We start from the raw sequence: 19,854 nt of genomic DNA, 5'->3' as shown, positions 1-19,854 counted from the left end.
TCCAAGCAGCATTTACAAAAAAAAATGTAAACTAAGCATAAATTGTACATGGCTTTTACAATTTAAAAAAAGTTAGAACAAGAAGTCAATTTTAGTGCAAAATGTCAGAATAGTCAATGTGTTGCTAAATTGTAGTGGTGATTATGGTTTTGCTGGTTGGGAGGTCTGGGATTTCAGGCTTCTGTACCCCTTGCCTGTTGGTATTTGTGAAAAGATAGCATGGCCCGGATGATGGGAATCTTTGGATACTACTACCAGCTGTAGATACTACCAATGGTGGGGAGAGGTGTGCCTGTGATGTACTGGGTAGAGTTCACTACTCTGCAGCTTCTTATGATCCTGCACAGACCATGATGCAACCTATCAGAATACTTTCAACAGTTCACCTGTAGAAGTTTGCTAATGTTTGGTGACAAACCGAAACTCAACATCCTAAGAAAATAAAGACACTGGTGTGCTTTTCTTATGTGGTAGGCCCAAGACAGGTCATCTGATATATTAATGCTCTAGGATTTAAAGTTGCTAACTCTCTCTACCATTGATTTTCCCCCATTTAGATTGGTGCATGTTTGTCTTTTTTTTTCCCCTTCCTTCCTTGAAGTCAGCAATCAGCTCTTCAGTTTTGCTGATGTTAAGTGAAAGGTTGTTGCTGTGGCACCACTCAAACAGGTATCCTATATGACAGTCAGGGAATCCATTAAGAGACGCAGCATAGCTACAAACCCACTGAGTCCATGCTGACCATGAATCACCCACTCACACAAATCCAATCTTATTCTCCCTGCCCTCCCGTTGACTCCCACTCCCCAAATTCTACTCCATACACAATTTACAGTACGTTGACCTATCCACCCCCATATCTTTGGGAAGTGAGAGAAAACTCGAGTACCTGGCATAACCCACACAATCACAGGGAGAGCTTGCAAACTCCATACACATCACCCTGAAGGTCATTATTCAAGTTTAGGTTTAATGATCATTTCACCATATGTGAATACATATGAATGCAGCCACATGAAACAGCGTGCCTCCAAGACCAAGGTGCAAAACACAATACCAACAGTAATACACAGTGTAAGGCACATATTAGATAGCAGTAAACATAGTCACACAGAAATACAATATAGCCCAAGTCCCTGAGTGACATGTCCTGAAATCAGTGGTGCATGAATGATTATCAGGAAGAACAACCCAAACCCTCAGCAGTCTGCAAAAAAATGCATGCACACAATCCGTCTTGTCTTCCACTGAGCGAATAAGCACTTGAGGATAGCACCAATGGGAGGAGCTGCCCCCAATCCAGCATGGATGCCATCCCACAGCGCCTCTGGCGTCTCCTCTCCTGGGCAGCTGCAACAGATGAGCCTACGGCAAGAGACCTAGTCCGACTACAACTGAGACCACGCAGCCCTCCGCCGTCCGTCTCGCCAATAAACCAGTGAACCAGACTTGCTGTATTCTACATACCAATGTCCCGCAGGGTATCACAAGAAAAATGTCCAAGACAATCTCTCACCGTAAGACTGCTATACTGCCTTTGCGCACTGACTCCGATACCTTTCTGTAACAGGCAGCAACACTGCCAGCTGTGCCACTGTGTCGTCGCTGTTCAGAGGAAGAGCTCAACATCGACAGTGTTATTTCAATAGCATTTTTCCCTCTGTATATTTTTGTTTTCTGTTCTACTAAAGTAATATTTATCTACTTTTTTCTTAAACCATGGGGTTCCTGCTGTTTGTATTTTTTTACAATAATGATTAAATTTCAGTGTTGGCTACTTAGTGACTGAAGCCACAACATGCCCAGAAAATAGAAGTCAGTCTGTTTATCTAAAGATGTAACAAAAAGGTCAGTTGTCATCAATCTGAATTAAAAACAAGAGTAATGAAAATGCTAAAGGCACTATAAAACTGAACTCACACCAAGCCGTAGAATAAAAAGAAAAAATTATCAAATTGTTTTGTATCCTCATCATAACACTCGCTGTAGATGTCGCCACCAAGATTAGTGAGATATAGAAGGACTGGGGACAGTATCAATATTTCTGTTAAATCTGTGAAAAATTATGCATGAATATCATTAAATTTCTATATTAGACTTGGCCTTTTGTCACACCTTAATTTGTCGTTATTCTTGTATAGCAGGGTTATGTAAAGATGTCATTACTCACACATTTACTTAGCAACATAGGAGAGCCATGTGTTGCTTTGCTTAGCAACCAATAATAACAGGATGACAGGTCCAATAAGCTTTCAGCCAGCATTCAGATTGGCTGAAGGCCAGTTTCTTAGTCAGTTAACTATATAAAATTGCTCTGATTTAAAAAAAATGGCTTAAATGGATCAGAAGAACATGAAACACTTGTCCTGAAAGTTGTGTATATTCCTCATTTAGTCACTGTTGCTTTTCTGTTTACAAAACCTTCTGTGAAACTTAACATTAATTTTGATTTATTTATTAATCTGGTTGTTTGCCAGGATTGTGTGAAATGATATTTGTTCTCTCTCACAAAATTGATAAGTATATTAGCAAGTGCAGAAAGTACAATATTTTGTAATTTTCAGTGTCCTTGTCTATTTCATGATGTTGAATTAGTAAAACCTTCTGCTGGGGAAATAACTGGTGACTGTTTGATGTGTTAATCTGTTCTCAGCTGTTCATGCTGTTTGTTTTGATGGGGTGAATATTATATGAACCTCAATTTCATGATCTGTTACTAAAACTAGAAGAAATAAAACAACTAAAGTATTATAATTTATTTTGTGTTAATTAAGTTATTGCCATTAATTTTGAAGTTGCAGTTATGAAACTATAAATTGAAGACAGTATTGAATTACTGCAATTTATTGGATTCATACAAAGTGTACCTGATAACTATTGTAATTGAATTGAAGTTGAGGATAATCTTTTTATTCCTTCTTTTTTGAATGTCATAGTGCTTGGTTTTTGTTTGTCCTATTTCCAGGCATCTTGTTGGTGGTTCTATTTTAATCCCCTTTTTATTGACTGGTGGTCACACTAAACATATTTCACTTGGACCACTTGCAGCTCCTTTGTCAAAAATACGATTATTATTTTAAATATCTGCAAAGAAAAAGAGAGTACTGCCTTTTTGGATTTCTACTTGTATCCCCATTTTTATTTGAAAGACCAATTGCAATGGGAGAATCTTTAGATAGAAATATACATAGAACATTATAGCACAGTACAGGCCCTTCAGCCCACAATGTTGTGCTGGCCTTTTAACCTAGTCTAAAACCTGTCTAATCATTCCCTCTTACATAACCCATTTTTCTATCATCCATTTGCCTATCTAAAAATGTCTTAAAAGTTTCTTAAAATAGAGGACAAATTTAAGTTATAATATTATTTTCTTGTGCTGCTTATCATAGTTGTTGCTTGAAAGAACTGCCAATTGTAAAGTAATAGCAAACAAAATATTTTCCTCAATTTCACAATTTTGCTCCATTGAAATTAGGTGTCTTGATTACTTGGCAATACTTAAGAGCATGAGGTCCCCCATCATTTCTGGCCTGCTTTCATGTAAGATCAATTTCAAATGATTCAAATGTTTCCATTGATTATCAGAGAATGTGTACAATATACAACCTGAAATACTGGTCTTCACAGATACCCACAAGAAACAGAAAAAGACCAAAACAATGAATGATAAAAAATGTCAGAAACCCAAAACTCCCCTCTCCCCTCCCTATGCAAGCAGCAGCAAGCATCAACACATCAACTCCCCCGCCTGCTTCAGCAAAAAGCGTCAGTGCCCACCGTCCACCAAGTAATAGCAAAGCACCCAAAGAGAAACCATGAATTGCAATGAACAAAAATAGTTACTTGCCCAAAAAGTTGACATGTCACAGGCCCCCCCTCCCCCGGACAGGGAGATATCACTCATTTTCACAGTCAAAGGGGAGACTGACGGTCGCAGTTACAATATTACACTGTACTGTGTTGCTTTTTATTCCGAGATTCTCCGACTCGAGAATCGGCAGCAAACTCTTCTGCCATCGAGAGACAGTGACCACTCGACTACAGAGACCTCTGTCCATACATTCGCTGCAGCAAAATCCTGGTGTTCCATCTTCCATGACGCCTCAGGCGACAACACTGGCCTCGAATTGATCATCCACGGGGCCGCGCCCTGGAGGTGCCATCGTCTAAACAGTGCCTGGAGAATGTCGGAAAATGGTCAGCCAGCGAGCTCCAGGAATGGGAATTCATCCACTGTTTGAAAAAAAAAAATACAGTTTGAGTGCCACTTGCAGATCAGGACTTCGATAGAACCCCAACCATCTAAAAAGGAAAACCAGAGATGTTAAAGAGAGGAATTTAAGCTGTTTCCTCAGATGCACTTGAAGAGTCAGCCATTTGGTCCCTCCTTAACTCTGCCCTTTTAATTCAATCCTTTTGTTGTTGTCCCATTTTTTTCCAACTCTCACTTAGATTTTTTTGATACTTGTGACATTAACATGTGTTGAACTCCTTCCAATCAATGCTTCTTTGCTCTGCCCTTCGCACTCTTTGTTCCTCTTTCCATCTCTTCCTTTCCACTCCAGCAGTGTTAGACCAGTGGACAACAACTTTTTCAACTATTCCAAAATTTCCAGATGTCCTTGTCTCCCTAAATTATTATGTATTTCAGCTTTTTTTTAGTCTTGTTTACTAGTTTGTTTCTACATTCCTGGTTCCACCCCACTTTTCTGTAGAGAACAGAAGGCTAAAAGAAATTTGATAAAGTATCGAAGATAATGACAGGTCTGGATAGAGTTGGATACTAAGAAGCTGTTCCCTTTAACAAAGGGGTCAGGGGTTAGCAGACACAAGTATGAAATAAACAACGAGAATTAACAGTGACATGAACAGTCTATATGGACAAAAAAGACTGCAGATGCTGGTGTATGGAATAAAAACAATGCTGAAAGAACTCAGTGGGTCAGGCAGCACCTGTGGCAGCAAAAGATACAAGTCAACATTTCCCATTGAAACCCTTTATCTGATTCTTACAGGTTCATTATTCAAAAAGTCAGCCTAAATTTTTGCCACCTCAGATGCTGCTTGATTTGGTGAGTTCTTCTAGTGTTGTGATGTTGTACCTTTCTACGCAGCGAGTGTTAAAGTTTGGAATGGACTGCCTGTAGCTAAGGTGGATACAGGTTGCTTTGTTGCCTTCAAACTGGAATTAGATTATTGTTGTGAGGAAACATTTGTAAGGCTACACAGTTGGTGCCAGTGGAAGGAACTAGAGTTAAAACTAATAGAGAGCTGGGGGGTGGGGTGGGGGGGGGTTGTGGAAACACAATAGACCAAAAAGCTTTCCTGTACTGTAACTACTCTGATTCCTGATCCTGACAAAAGCAGTCTTTCTCCTTATGGCAGTATTTTCTGGCCTGTCTTTCCACCTATTTTGTAGTACTTCATACCATTTTTCACCACCAGTATCTGAAACCTAGTATGTATCACCCTTTCTCTTCTGAGTATACCAGCCTTTTTTTAACAAAACATTTTTAATGTGTTCATGTACTCATGAAAACAGATGTTTTTATGTAGTAGCCTTGCAACAATTCAAGGTACAGAAAGAAAGGGATGGAGACTCGTGTTGCAAGAGTGGAGGAAGTGGGCACTCCAAAAAGAAATTCAGAGCTATGTCTAATGTGATCACAGTTTATATTATCTAAAAATATCCAAGTATGTAACTGAAATTTTTACTTAGCTTAGCCTTTGATAGTTTTTATTCCAATGCAGTATTTTATGATTATCCAGCATACTTTGACTGGGTCGTCTGAGTTTTGACAGGTAAAAACTTTTCAGAATGTACTACAATCAGGCTGCAGTTACTTGATTAAAATAAAAATATTTACTTTTGTATATTTACATGCAATGCTCACCTGTTACTTCATGCTGGAATTAAAGACAGTGTTGAAAAGAAAAATTTCAACTCCTTGTTTCAGCTCTGGATTTGTATTTTAGAAGCTATATTTTCGCTGACCATTTGTCCCAGTTGTTTTTATTAACATGTTTCTGTTTCTATTTTGAGATTAAAATATCTTTGTTGTCTTTTGCCTTTACAGGTGAATTTAAAAATGAGAGAGATTACAGAAAAGGAATTTAAACTGAAACAACAAGTTATAGAAAGTCCAAGTCACCAAAAGGTAATTTTTTTAGGCTTATCAAGTTCTTCTAGATCATTATATAGTATATTGACTGACTATTAAGTGCACTTTTCTTCTAGTTTATATAAGAAAATGTTTGTCAAGCAATCAGTCATTATATTTCATTCTTGATGCAATATTTAGTATTTAATGAAAGCAAGATACTTAGATGTACTCTTATCAAACCTTTTGTTTGCAAGGTTCATTGGTGAATTCTTCAGCAAATTACATTTTTACCTTGAACATCCACATTTAGCAGGTTTGATAAGTTTTTGTAGTTACTGTTAATTTCCTGCAATATTAAAACTTTGCAGTTCTGTTAACTTGGTGTTATATAAATTAACTATATGCTGTTTGTGCCAACATCTCAATTTGTAAATAAAGGTTGTGAGTAAGTCAAACTTTTCATCACTTGTCAATTAAAATATACTTGCAAACACATGAAATTCTGCAGAAGCTGGAAATCCAAAGCAAAATACACGAAATGCTGGAGGAACTCAGCAGGTCAGGCATTATCTATGGAAATGAGCAAACTGTCGATGAGACCCTTATACTTGTGACTTAAAGGTTAATAGTGTATATTTTAAATGAGCAAATGCACACTTGTCTTGCTGGACGTAGGGCTGTAATTAATAATTATGCACTAGAAGATGCCTTGTTACAAATTGTACTTTTGATTTTTGATGGTGTATACTTGCTTAGTGAAAGATACCTGTTTCTTATTTCTTCATCAAAGCTGACTTATTATTCTTACAGAAACAGATTTGGTCCGAATGCTATATTGATTCTGAACAGATTTTAACAGTCTTTGAAACCAGTGATGAAGTTTACACTATGGAAGCTTGAATGCCTTTGGACATGTGATTTAAAGATCTGTTTCATCCCAGAAGACTAAACTGAATAATCACTCAGTACTTCGAGAAACAATCAGCAATGGTTATTTTAGATCTTAAGACATGGGAGCAGAATTAGGCCATCTGGCCGTCGAGTCTGCTCCACCATTCAATCATGGCTGATCCTTTTATCTTCTCCTCAACCCCAGTTCCCGGCCTTCTTCCCATAAACTTTGATGCCGTGTCCAAGCAAGAGCCTATCAATCTCTGCCTTAAATACACCCAACGATCTGGCTTCCACAGCTGCATGTGGTAATGAATTCCACAAATTCACCGCTCTCTGGCTAAAGATATTTCTCTGCATCTCTATTCTGAAAGGGTGCCTCTCTATCTTTAGGCTGTGCCCTCTTGTCCTGGACTCTTCCACCATGGGGAATGTCCTTTCCCATCTACTCTGTCTCAGCCTTACAACATTCAAAAGGATTCAATGAGATCGCCCCCTCATCCTTCTGAATTCTAGCAAGTACAGACCCAGAGCCATCAAATTTTCCTCGTATGATAATACTTTTGAATGGGTTACCTCTCCAATATTGTTGAAATTGCCTGCATGCCTTCGTCAAGAGCAGATCCTCTAACAATTAGATTAAATATTTTGACGGGGTAATAAAGTTTATTGATGAGGAGTAGAGGTGGATTTCATTGACTACAAGTAAAGCGTTTGACAAGGTCTCACATGGGAGACCGGTCCAAAATTAGAGCAAGTTGGTAAATTGGATATAGAATTACTTTGCAATAGAACATGAAGGGTGATAGAAACAGGCTGATTTTGTGATTGGAAGCCTGTGCCTGGTGGTATTCCACATGGATCAATACTGGGACCCTTGCAGTTGGTAATAGACACAAATCATATGGATGTGTCTGTAGGGGATACAGTCATTGAATTAGCAGATGACATGAAGGTTAGTGCAGTTTTTCATGGTGTAAAGGAAGGGTAGTCTTGGACAACAATAATATCAACGTGTTGGTGAAATGGACTGAGAAATGGTAGGAGTTTAATCCAGGTCACCGCAAGATGATGCATTTTGTGATTTCGCATTGCAGGGTCTAAAGTTGTATTGAGGAACAGAGGACCTTGATGTAAAAGTTCAAAGTTCCTTGAAGATAACTGCACAGGTAGATATTGTGGTTATGAAGGCATGTGGGATATTGGCTTTCATTAGTCAGGGCATTGAATTGAAGAGCAGTGAGTTTGTGCTCCAATTTTATAAATCATTAATCAGACCTCAGATGAAATACTGCATGCAGTTCTAACCACCACTCTAGGAAGGATGTGATGGTGCCGGAAAGGGTGCAGAGGAGATTCATCAGGATGTTGCCTGGGATGGAGTGTTTCAGTTATTAGGAGAGACTGGGTGAGGCTACCTCTTTTTTGCCGAAATGCAGAGGAAGTTTGAGGTACATAAAATTGAAGGATATAGATAAGGTAACTGCAGCTAGCTTTTCCCCATACCGGAGGTAGATAAAACTAGAGGATATAGATTTAGGGAAAGCACAAGAGATTTAGAGGGAATCTGAGGAAGACCTTTCTCAATCAGAGTGGTGATTACTTGATATACACTGCCAGAGAAAGTGATGGAAGCAGAGTTTGTGTTGGTGTGAGTATCTGAATAGTTTGGGCATAGAAGGTTATGAGCCAAGAGCTGGAAGATGTGATTAATACAGATGGATGTGTACTGTTCAATTGAAGTCAAAAGTAGAGTTTATTGTCATATGTTCCAGTACGAGTCTGCGCAGGTCCAAGTTCACTAGTATACACATTTTAAAGTTATTATACAAGGAAGAGACTAAGGAGTAGCTTTAGTACTTTGAGATTGAGGTTTGAGATTTATAAAGGTTTATTTGGTTGCAGTATTAAGTAAAAATGTACAGTACTGTGATTTTTCAAGTTGTGGTATAACTGCATAATTATACAACCAGGTGATGGTTGTGCTCATTAGGAACAGTGTTACAAACCAAGAGCTTTGAGATTAAGTGTACTTTGTATCATTTGGCACAGCTGGACAGGACAAAATATTGGTTTGTTATAGTAGCCAAAGTACTGACGAAATAGCTTGAAGGTTTTTAATTGAAAGGATTGATATTTTGTACATTTTCCATTATTCTCTACTGTTCTTAATGTTTAATAATGCACTGTTGTTGGCCGAATCAAAGATGGGGACAAATTAGCATATAGGAGGGACATTGAAATTCTAGCTGAATGGTGCCACAGCAACAACCTCTCACACATCAGCAAAACCAAAGAGTTGGTTATTTACTACAGGAGGAGGAAACCGAAGGCCCATGAGCCAGTCCTTATCAGGGGATCAGAGGTGGAGAGGGTCAGGAGATATCAATTCCTCAGCATTATTATTTCAGAGGATCTGTCCTGGGTCCAGCACGTAAGTGCCTTTACAAAGAAGGCACAGCAGCACCTCTAGTTTATTAGAAGTTCACAAAGATTTGGCATATCATCTAAAACTGACAAACTTCTGACTGGTTGCATCATGGCCTGGAAACATCAATGCCCGTGAATGTAGCCCAGTCCATCACAGGTAAAATCCTCCCACTGCTGATCACGTCCACAAGGAGCATTGCCACAGGAAAGCTGCACCATCATCAAGGTCCTCCACCATCCAGGCCATGCTGTCTTCTCACTGCTGCCATCAGGAAGTAGATACAGGAACTTCAGGTCCCACACCACCAAGTTCATGAACATTTATTACCCAAATACCAAACTCTTGAATCAGAGGGGATAACTTCCCTTACCTCAACACTGAACTGATACCACAACCTATGGACTCACTTTCAAGGATTCTACAACTCATGTTCTCAATATCTTTATTTATTTATTATTTTCTCTTTTGTATTTGGACTATTTATTGTCTTGTGCACATTGGTTGTCCATTTCTGTTCTATGCAGTTTTTCATTGATTTTATTGTGCATCTTTGTATTTACTGTGAATGTTGATAAGAAAATAAATCTCAGGGTAGGATATTGTGACATACATATGTGTACTTGTATTAAATTTATTTTGAACTTTGAACTTTAATAGTGCACTGGGTCTGAAGGCTCAATTAACAACTGAAGAAGTGAGAATTTAAATTCAAACTTTTAAGAGACAGACATTTAAAGTCTTAATGCAAAGAAGAGAAGGCAGTAAACTCAAGTACAACCAAATGCGCTGATGTGGGAAAAATAAAGTCTATAAAGTTTAAACAGACTAGTGTTGGTATCCAGCAGGGAACAAGCGAGACTCAAGCTACAGATGGTGGACAGACTCTAAGCACCAGCAACAATGGAGACAATAAAAGATGGCAGCAATTTAATTTTATCGGCGGAACAAAAATATCAATTTTTAGACAGTGATCTGGAAAAAGATTGTACAACTAGTAAAATTAGGTAGACTATAATGTTTAATAAGTCTGGAGAAAGATAAAGAACAAAAATAGGTGGCAATGATACTTGTGTGACTAATTTTGACCAGAGAAGAGATCAGTTAAAGTGCATAAATGACGTAATTTTCATTCCTTTTTCTGCGGCACCGAACTGATCTGGCTTCTGTGTGCTTCTGCCCTGCTGGTGTGGAAGCTGGGGACCAAGGCTTGGCTTGGGCCAACTCCAGGTACTCTGGAAGTGGATCTGGGACTCATAGTGGTTTGGAGTGCTGTTGGCGTGCTTCTATTATTTGCAAGATGTGTTTTTTTTCTTTCTCTCTCTCTTTTCTTTCTTTCTCTCTTGCTCTCTCTCGCTCTCTGCAGTGGTTTTTGGTCTTTTTTTTAAATTGGGTAGTTTGAGTTTCTTGCTTTGTGGCTGCCACAGGCAGACAAATTTCAAAGTGTATAATTTATATATTCTTTGATGATAAATGTGCTTTAAATCCTGTATCTTGAATTATTTGAACTACATGGAGAAACTTTCAGACAAATTCAAATATCCATGGGTAAGGATTTAGAGTGGCTGGAAGGGTGAGCAGGTATTATGCTGCCACCTAGTGGTAAAGGTCGAAAAATGACTGGCTGGTGGCTTTCTACAGGGAAACGCCATTAGGAATGTTTCTGGGGAAACTTCAGCCTATGGCAACTAAACTCAAAACCAAGGTTACATGAATCTTGGTTGTGGAACTGCAATCTGCAGATGATGCATGCAGTTACTTACACTAAGGCTGAGCTTCAAGATTATCCACTCTCCTACTGAAGAAATTGAGAGGAAGGACATTACATTTAGCATCTTGAAGAACAAAATCCACCATCTTTCTCTCTTTGCTGTACCACAGTCCTTTCTGATAATGATTCATGATGAGATCCTGGAAAACACAAAGCACTTCCCATATTTCAGGAGCCATTCGTTAGAAGATGTAGACGATGATGAAATTTGACATAGCCTTCAAATGCTCCCTGGCAGTCTTTGGTTGAAAGAGTATCTGATTTTCGACTTAAGACTTAGTGCAAATCTCATGATGTAAGCTTTCTTGACTACTACACATTACACGCAGAACATTCCCACTTACTATTGGTAATCGCTCAAAGTGCTTAAGGAGAAGACTGGATGGTATTGAGCATGTCAAAACTGTATTGTGATCACACAGAAGCTCTGAGTAAGCAGAAGTGCACTATATCACAAACTACCCACCTACTGCTCCATTTGTATGAAGGTCTGCAGTTCCCTTGTCAGCTCCATCAGCATCTCAGAATCTATAAAGCCTGTATTGCACCAGGCTGGCAATACTTTGGAACCAGTGTCATCTTTTTGTTAAAAAACAACTTGGAAAACTAAAAATGTTTAAGGAAAATGTAGGAAATAAATTTGGCCAAGCAGAGTCAGCAAAAGAAGTGGCAAATTATAGTGTGTGAAACTAGAACTAGAGATTATGGGCCAAGACTCAAAGATGAACTGTTTAAGGAAACATGAGGGGCAGCTACTTCATTGAGGGTGGGGAGTGGAATGAAATGCCAACAGAAGAGGTGGATGTTGGTTCAATTTCAACATTTAAGAGAAATTTCGATACGTACATGGATGAGATGTGTCCAGATAGATGTGACTAGGTAGATTAATGGTTCAGCATGGACTACATGGTCTGAATGGCCTTTATCTGTGATGTAGTGTTCTCTGAGTAAGTTATGACAATTTTGTTGTGTAAGCTTTGACAGTCCTGAATTTTTTTTATAACGTTATTTCTATTTCTTGTGGACTACCTGATGTACACAACTGTGTACTTCATTTGTTTTAAACAAATAGCTTTCTTCTTGAGCAATTGCAACATTCTAGGAGAGGTGAAATGCAGCATCACCTGAGTCAGTTTTTAGACAAACATTTGCCATTCGTCTATATTCTTCTCCACTTTTTCTTATGTTTTTTGTAAGGAGAATTTTGCTTTCAGTTGTAGACCGTGTTGTGCGCTTGTGAAAAAGCAATATTTTATTAGAAGAAAAAGTATATTAGCAAATGACATTTATTCCATTGTCATGTTCTGGTGTATGTATATGCTATATATTTAACGGATGGAAAGAATATGAACTGACAAGCCTGTGAAATTGAGAGGAGAATTGGCATTCTCTTTCTGTTGCTAACTTTTCTGGTGAAAATTCCTTAAATAGATTGTTTTTTGCACTTCCTCTGACTTTACCATTCATCCTCATGGAGCAACTCTTAGCACTGTTTACTTTCTCTCTGTAACATAAGAAACAAGAAGCTTATGTAGATCAGCGGTCCCCAATCACTGGGCCGTGGACCGGTGCAGGACCGCAAAGCATGTGCTACCGGGCCGCAAGGAAACGATATGATTTGGCGATATGAGTCAGCTGCACCTTTCCTCATTCCCTGTCATGCACTGTTGAGCTTGAACGCATGCGAGGTCATTACCCACGCGTCATCCATGTCAGCGCGGGAAGGAGATCAACTCCTCGAGCTTGTAAATGACGGTGGGCTGAAAAGTATGTTTGACATAACATCCCTGCTGGCACTCTGGATCAAAGTCAAGGTTAAATATCCTGAGACAGCCACGAAAGCACTGAAAACGTTGCTTCCATTTCCAATATATCTCTGCAATGAATGTAATGAAAACTAAATTGAGGAATAGACTGGACATAAGGAACCCCCTTCGAGTATCGTTGTCTCCCATCACCCCTCGTTAGGACCGTCTTGTTGCAGGGAAACAAGCCCAGGGCTCCCACTGATTCAGCGATATTGGTGTGTTGCAATGATTTTATATGTTCATACGGGGAACATTTATGCTCTGTGTTTAATATCCAGACGTTACTTAAAATGTTATGCTTTTGACTTCTAAGTGACTTATATAACCATATAACAATTACAACACAGAAACAGGCCATCTCTGCCCTTCTAGTCCGTGCGGAATGCTACTCTCACCTAGTCCCACCGACCTGCACTCAGCCCATAACCCTCCATTCCTTTCCTGTCCGTATACCTATCCAATTTTTCTTTAAATGATAATATTGAACCTGTCTCTACCACTTCTACTGAAGTTCATTCAACACTTACTTCAAGCTCCCCTGTCCTCCCCTGATAATTAACTTACCACTATATTCATGCAAGGAAAATATGCGCTGTGCGTTTAATATTAAATTCGATAGATAAACCCTTTTAGAAACGAAATTGAGTGTATTAGCCACTTATCACCTATATTCCAGTTATGATTAATACTGCCCCCCCAAACAGAATCGCCAAAAATGATTTGTGGAAAAAAAAAATCGGCATGTACACGCACGCGCACTGGTGCCTGCGCAAGGCTTCATGGTCATTGTAGTCTTTCTCGGGGTAAACACAACGTATTTGACTGCTACTCTTGTCCATTGGCAACCCTACCCCCCTGCCCTGGGTCGGCTGGTCCGCAGTGCAAAAAAGGTTGGGAACCCTTGATGTAGATGATGGAGGAGATGATTCTGGCCTATTTTTACTTTGATTAGCCTTTATATCTTTTGATATTTAGGTATAATTGTAAACAGTGCTATGTTTGCTTAGAATGAAAATGGTACAGCTTGGATAAATGTAATTGTGCTGCCACTTTTGGGAACTTTCTCTATTTGCTGCACCTGCATGAGTATTTGCTTTTAATTGAGTTAATGTGATAACAATAATCAAAAAGGAAATAGTTACCAGTAAACATCACTTTGGAAATTTTGTTAAACTGTTCTTTTCTATGTTAATGTAAATTGGATACAGGACATGTATCAAATGCTATTCTAAACATTTTCCAAAATGTTATTATTTCATTTAAGAATTCTGGTCTAATTTAGTTGTTGTAAGCGTTTTGCATTGTCTTTATTTAAAACAGTTAGTACATACTGTGCGTACTAATGATATATATACAAAGTCAAATCAGAAATATGAACCTTGCCTTTATCTTTTTTAGTTATTCCACCATCCCAGTACATCACAATTGTAAATATTCTCTATAAAAATTAAGTCACTGATGCAATAAACTTTGTAATACTTGTTGATAATGTTTGCTAGTCAATAGGATTAGCCATCTACAAACGTTTGTAATTTGGAGTGTTTTATATTGGTCTGTGTGTGTTCTAACAAGCTTTGCTCCTTGCCTTTTGCTGTCCTTGAATTCTAACTCCTTTCCCTGCTTTTTGGGCAGTCTCCTTCAAAATGGTATTGGAAACTGGTGCCTGTAAGTGAGCCATTACATTTCTATTTATATTTCAGTTAAAATTAATTCCTCCTTTTAACAGCAGCAATAAACAACAAACATTTTCTGGTATACTGAATGTTGGAGAGCCTTATCAAATTTCTGTTTAAAAGCTACCTATGGTTATGTATGCTTGAGTTTTGTATCAGTTTTTGATTAAGAAAAAAATTGGACCTATTGTGAACTATTGGTAGGCATTGATTAAGAACTGAATGAAACAACCTCTGATTTATTTTCATCTAACATTGATACTTCAAAAAAAATTCATTTGGAGATTTTAATCATTTAGAAACATTGAAATAAAGTGAATCAGACTTTAAGTAGCCTGCTAGCCTGACACTCTGTGTAATGCTGAGGGAGTGCTGCACTGTTAGAAATGCTATCTCAGTCCAAGGTTCCGTCTGCATCAGGTGAGTTAAATGATCTCTCATTATTTCAATAATGGTCTACACGATTATCCCTGATGATCAAATTAATTGATCATGACCACATGACTCTTTGTGGGAGCAGTTGTGAATAAAGAGGCTGCTGTAGTTCCTCCTTAAAGCAGATTGCACAATTTAATTTAGTCAGTAGATATCCCATGGCTCAGATAAGTGCTCCTGACTGCACAAAGAATGTTAGTTTTGAATTCAATATCAAATGAGTTGCGATTTGAGAAATAATAAAGGAAGGGCAATTATATTTAAAAAGCAAGAGGTCTTTATTTTCATATTTTGAAAATATGCAGGAAGAATGGCTAAAGTGACATTGCACACTTGTAAAAGCTAATTTTTGGCACTAGAAAAGCTGACAATAGTGATTTACCATACTGGTAAAGTGGATAGTTGAAATGGAAGGAAAGGCCTGCATTTTGTGTTTTTAATACCTTTCACTTTCATTTCAGGACATTACAAAATACTGTACAGTCAATGATGTATCTTTTTTAACAAGTATAATTGTAGTTGTCATGTAGAAAGCTGTGCCCAACTTTCCACAAGCAGCCATGTAATAATGACTAGTTAATTTGATTATCAGAGATAAGCCTTTCTACTCTTGAAATAATGCCAGGACTAATTTCACTTCTAAAGTGCACCAGACCCTAAAGTATTTGTGCTGAAGTTTCTATTGCTCTTATCTCTGGAGTGGGAGAAGCCACTACAATTTGTCAAGTCAGACCACTTTTAACCTTTCGACTGCTAGCATGCAAGTTGTTGGAAAATTCCTTTCTCTGGTTCTCAGTGAGTTCAAATATTTTAGCAACTTCATACCATTTACTGTGTTAAGTGATGTTTCAGTTAACAAGATAACGTTTTCTGCTTCTGAAGGAGCAAGGTGTCTTGCACACCACTTTTTCCCTTTCCATGTTTTACTACATCCATCTGGTCACTGGAAGTTGCTGAATAATTTTAAATGAACACCATTACCCTCGATGTTATTTCTGTCACAGAATCCAAGCCAATATTTCAGTATGAGTTTCATGATGCATTACTCAGATTTATTGTTTTGGTTGGAAGATGGTTTGTTGTTTATTGCTGAAATGCTCTATTCCAGAGAACATCACTGGGTTTTAAAAAGTGATTATTTGAAAAATACAATGTTCCTCTCAAAAAAAAAATTAAGGTTTAATGCTTTGAATATGGTTTATTAAATTAGTAGTCTGATATAAATTTTCAAACTAATTGTTGAGAACATTGGATTTACAAATGAGGCATTGGGAATTTGAGGATATTCAGTAGATTCCTTGTCAAGTATGTTTTCTCATGCAGGCACTGAATGCTACTGATTTCATTGTCAAATATGTGTGCACTGGAATCCTCTTATTCAACCATGTCCTTTTCGTCAGTTTTGTAGATGTCGAAACTATTTCAGCAAGACACTCCAAGGGACTGTCAACAACCCTCAAAGATATTCCAAACCACACCATCAGACCAGACTTTTACTAAAAGTTGTTCAATTTGGTTGCTTTCTTCAAATAGTAATTTACCTGTAATTTGCTGTGGTTTTTGACTGCAGTTCCTGGGTTATCTTTTCAAATAAAGGCACTTGATGCAAAGTTCCAAATGGAAAGTACTGTATATCTGGTGAATATACTGCATTTATGAATGATGTCAGTCATTTGTGTGCCTGAAGTTAGAGAATCAACGTTAATGTCCAAGACCACTCCTCCATTCTTCCTAACTGGTCTTCACCCTTCTCTAGCTATCAGCCATTGCTAATTTACTTTAAAATTGCACCCAAGGCCCACTTCTCAATTTATCAACCAAATGCGAGTAAGAATGAGGATAAGTCTGAGTAAGAATGAGGATTTTTGACAATTCCTGTCCTTAAACAAGGGTACTATTTTCTGCGTGCCTTGCATCTTTCAACATCCTGTCTGCTTTGTGTTGGTCTGTTTTGATGCATGCCATACCTCATTGTGTATTGGAACCAGAAGAATATGCTCAAGGTATTACAGTGTACTTTATATTTTCAAACGAAGCTTCTGGCTTTATTTTTACTGAAAGTTTACAGTTTTTGCATTCATTAATATAGAGTACTGGTAAATATATAACCAGAATGAACGCTTTATTAAACAGTCAGATGAATGCGTTTTCGTACAATTTCTGAAAAAATAATTGTGGAGCTGGGTTAATGCAGTTGTTTCTGAACTGCTATTTCATTAATTCCAATTAGAGTTTTGTAAATTCTAAATTCATTAAACCAGCTCACTATTACAGTCAACGAAGCTGTAATTTGTCACAGCAGGTTTGAAATAATAAATGTAGGTTTCATTGACAACCAATTGTTTTACATCAGAGAAGCAAAACAAACTGGGGAAAATGTTATATAGCACTTTAAAACTTATTTTTATCATTTGTACATGTAAGTAATTAAGTAATTTATTTATCTGTAAAGTCTTGTACAGCTCATCATGCATAAGGATCTGTTTACATGAATATTTTCAGAAGCTGTGGTGTTATAGTAAAATGTCTACATATGTTTTCAGAGACAGAATTTTCAAGCCACTTTACTGAGCTTGATATCCAGTTGATTCACATGGTTTATACATGTACTCTAATAAGTTGACAATGGCATCAGCAGCATTAATCACATCTGATTGCTGTATTTAATTATAGAATCAGTTATGACTACATGTGACCATAGACTAAATTTCATGTTACTACATAAAAATGCTGCACAGTATGTTAACATTAATGGGCTCTTAAAATTCTTAGCTCATGTATTTTTCTTTAAAGTATGGGTGTAAAGCAGATTGGTACTGATGAGTATCCAGAGATCCATCGAGCCAGGATAGATTAATATTTAAAATAACTCATTAAGTGAAATAGACTAAATTCATATCAGATTGATAGTAATCTTCCACAATTCTATTGCTTCAGGCTAATGATATTGCTAAAATAAAATTTCAACAAAAGGCATAACATCAATCTGCTCTGGGTTAAAGAACAAACAATTTAAAAATAATAATTAACAATTTTCATGGCAGACAGGTATCTGAAGAATGTACAACACGATACTTTGCCTTTTGTTAGGGAACCTTGGTATGTCTGCCTCACTGTAACACTGAATTATATGCTTAAGTAATGTCCAAAATTTAGTGAGACTTGCAGCCAAATCTTTTTTTGAATCTGAAGCTATTGAAAGAACAATGCTATTTTTTTCTCACACTTTGGTGTTCTTTGTGGTTGATTTCACATTCCGTTATTTTTTTTAAAAAGGGAATTTTAAATGCGTGCCAAGTGCAGAATGGTTAGCACATCTTTGGGAGCTTGAATACATCATGTCTGGACTAACAAGTACCCAATTTAGGTTGTAAAAGAAGACTTGATTTGCTAGTTCCAATTTAATATAAATTAATTTTAATCTGTAGAAGGAACTTTTCATTAAATTTATTAAAATTACAAGTAAAATTAACACAAACAAACTCTGCAACTTCAAGAAAAGAGGTGTTTGCAAAATGTACTTCTAATTTTAAAATGCATCAGCAAATAAACTGGTCTACTGTATTTTGTGGGAACAAAGCTGAGGAAAAGGTCTCAGGTGACCAACCATTCTAGGGTCATGATGGTGCATCAGGGAAGACAGTGGCAGAGACCTGAGCTCAATCCTGATTCCAGGTGCTGACTGTGTAGAGTTTGCAGATCCCCCCTGTACCTATGCAAGGTCCCCCAGTGCTTTGATTTCATGCAGATTGGTAGGTTAATTGGCTACTAAATTGCCCTTCATGTGTAGGTGAGTGGTAGTATCTGGAGCAGTTGCTGAATATATAGGAAGAATAAAATAAGGATTAATATAGGATTAGTGTAAAGTGATTGATCATCAAATAGGAAATGGTGGATTGAAAAGGCTTTTATTGTGCTATATCTCTCCATAACTTGTGACTCATATCCTTGGTGATGAAGTCATGAAGAAAATAGCATTTACCAACTGTTTTGGGGTTGAGCAATGTCGAAAACTTCAAAATATAAATTGCAATTGTTTCTTTCTTGCATGTACACACAGAAAACCCTTAAATCTTTGTTTTCTTATGTTAGGTTCGTTATCGACGGGATCACCCCTTGAGCAAGCAGTTACCATTTTTCCCTTTAATGGAGGATTTAATGAGGGATGCTTGTGATGGCTGCTCACTTCTTGCCGTTATTCACTATTACTGCCCAGAGCTCATGAAATTAGAAGGTATTCGTACCTAAAATTATGCACTATATTTATCTTTTCCTGTTGTTCCAGTGTAACAATTAGATGTGTTTTTACATACAAGTTTATATCAAATGTTTATTTTAAGCAATACATTATATGCAATATTTTTTCAACAATAATTTAAATTCTTCAATACCATTAGCTATTTCAAACTGATACTTTTAGAAATATAATGTAACAAATATAGAAAAACATCAAGTGAAAGAACTATGCATAAAAATGAAGAACTGTTTCAGGTCATCTAATCCTTGAACAAGTAATTCACTTCATTCATCTTTTATCTATTCAACACCACAGGCTCCCTAAAATACTGACTTAATCCTGGAGATCCCCTTTCCACATTTCAAAAAAAGATCATTAGTAAATATACAGGTGGCATTGTATTAGTATTTAATAAAATTAAAAATTTCAGAAATGGGGGAGGAGTGGCAAGAGGCAGAGGAGGGTAATGTTAGAACAGATCACAGTGGAATCTGAAATTCTGTG

The 19,854-nt window shown here is 37.4% G+C and overlaps 1 protein-coding gene across 2 annotated transcripts in view; it reads left to right on the top strand.

Moving 5' to 3' along the window:
• camsap1b (calmodulin regulated spectrin-associated protein 1b) overlaps positions 1 to 19,854 on the top strand; it is a 103,614-nt gene that overhangs the window by 48,948 nt on the left and 34,812 nt on the right. For both annotated transcript variants that reach the window (XM_072240271.1, XM_072240270.1), the window contains exons 4-5: positions 6,081 to 6,161; positions 19,206 to 19,347. In XM_072240271.1, coding sequence (XP_072096372.1) covers positions 6,081 to 6,161; positions 19,206 to 19,347 — 223 coding nt within the window. The remainder of the gene's footprint in view (positions 1 to 6,080; positions 6,162 to 19,205; positions 19,348 to 19,854) is intronic.

The sequence above is a fragment of the Mobula birostris genome, chromosome 22, assembly GCF_030028105.1.
Source record: "Mobula birostris isolate sMobBir1 chromosome 22, sMobBir1.hap1, whole genome shotgun sequence".
Lineage (NCBI taxonomy): Eukaryota > Metazoa > Chordata > Chondrichthyes > Myliobatiformes > Myliobatidae > Mobula > Mobula birostris.
The sequence above is the reverse complement of the archived record's forward strand: the minus strand, read 5'-3'. Positions and strand labels throughout refer to the sequence as shown.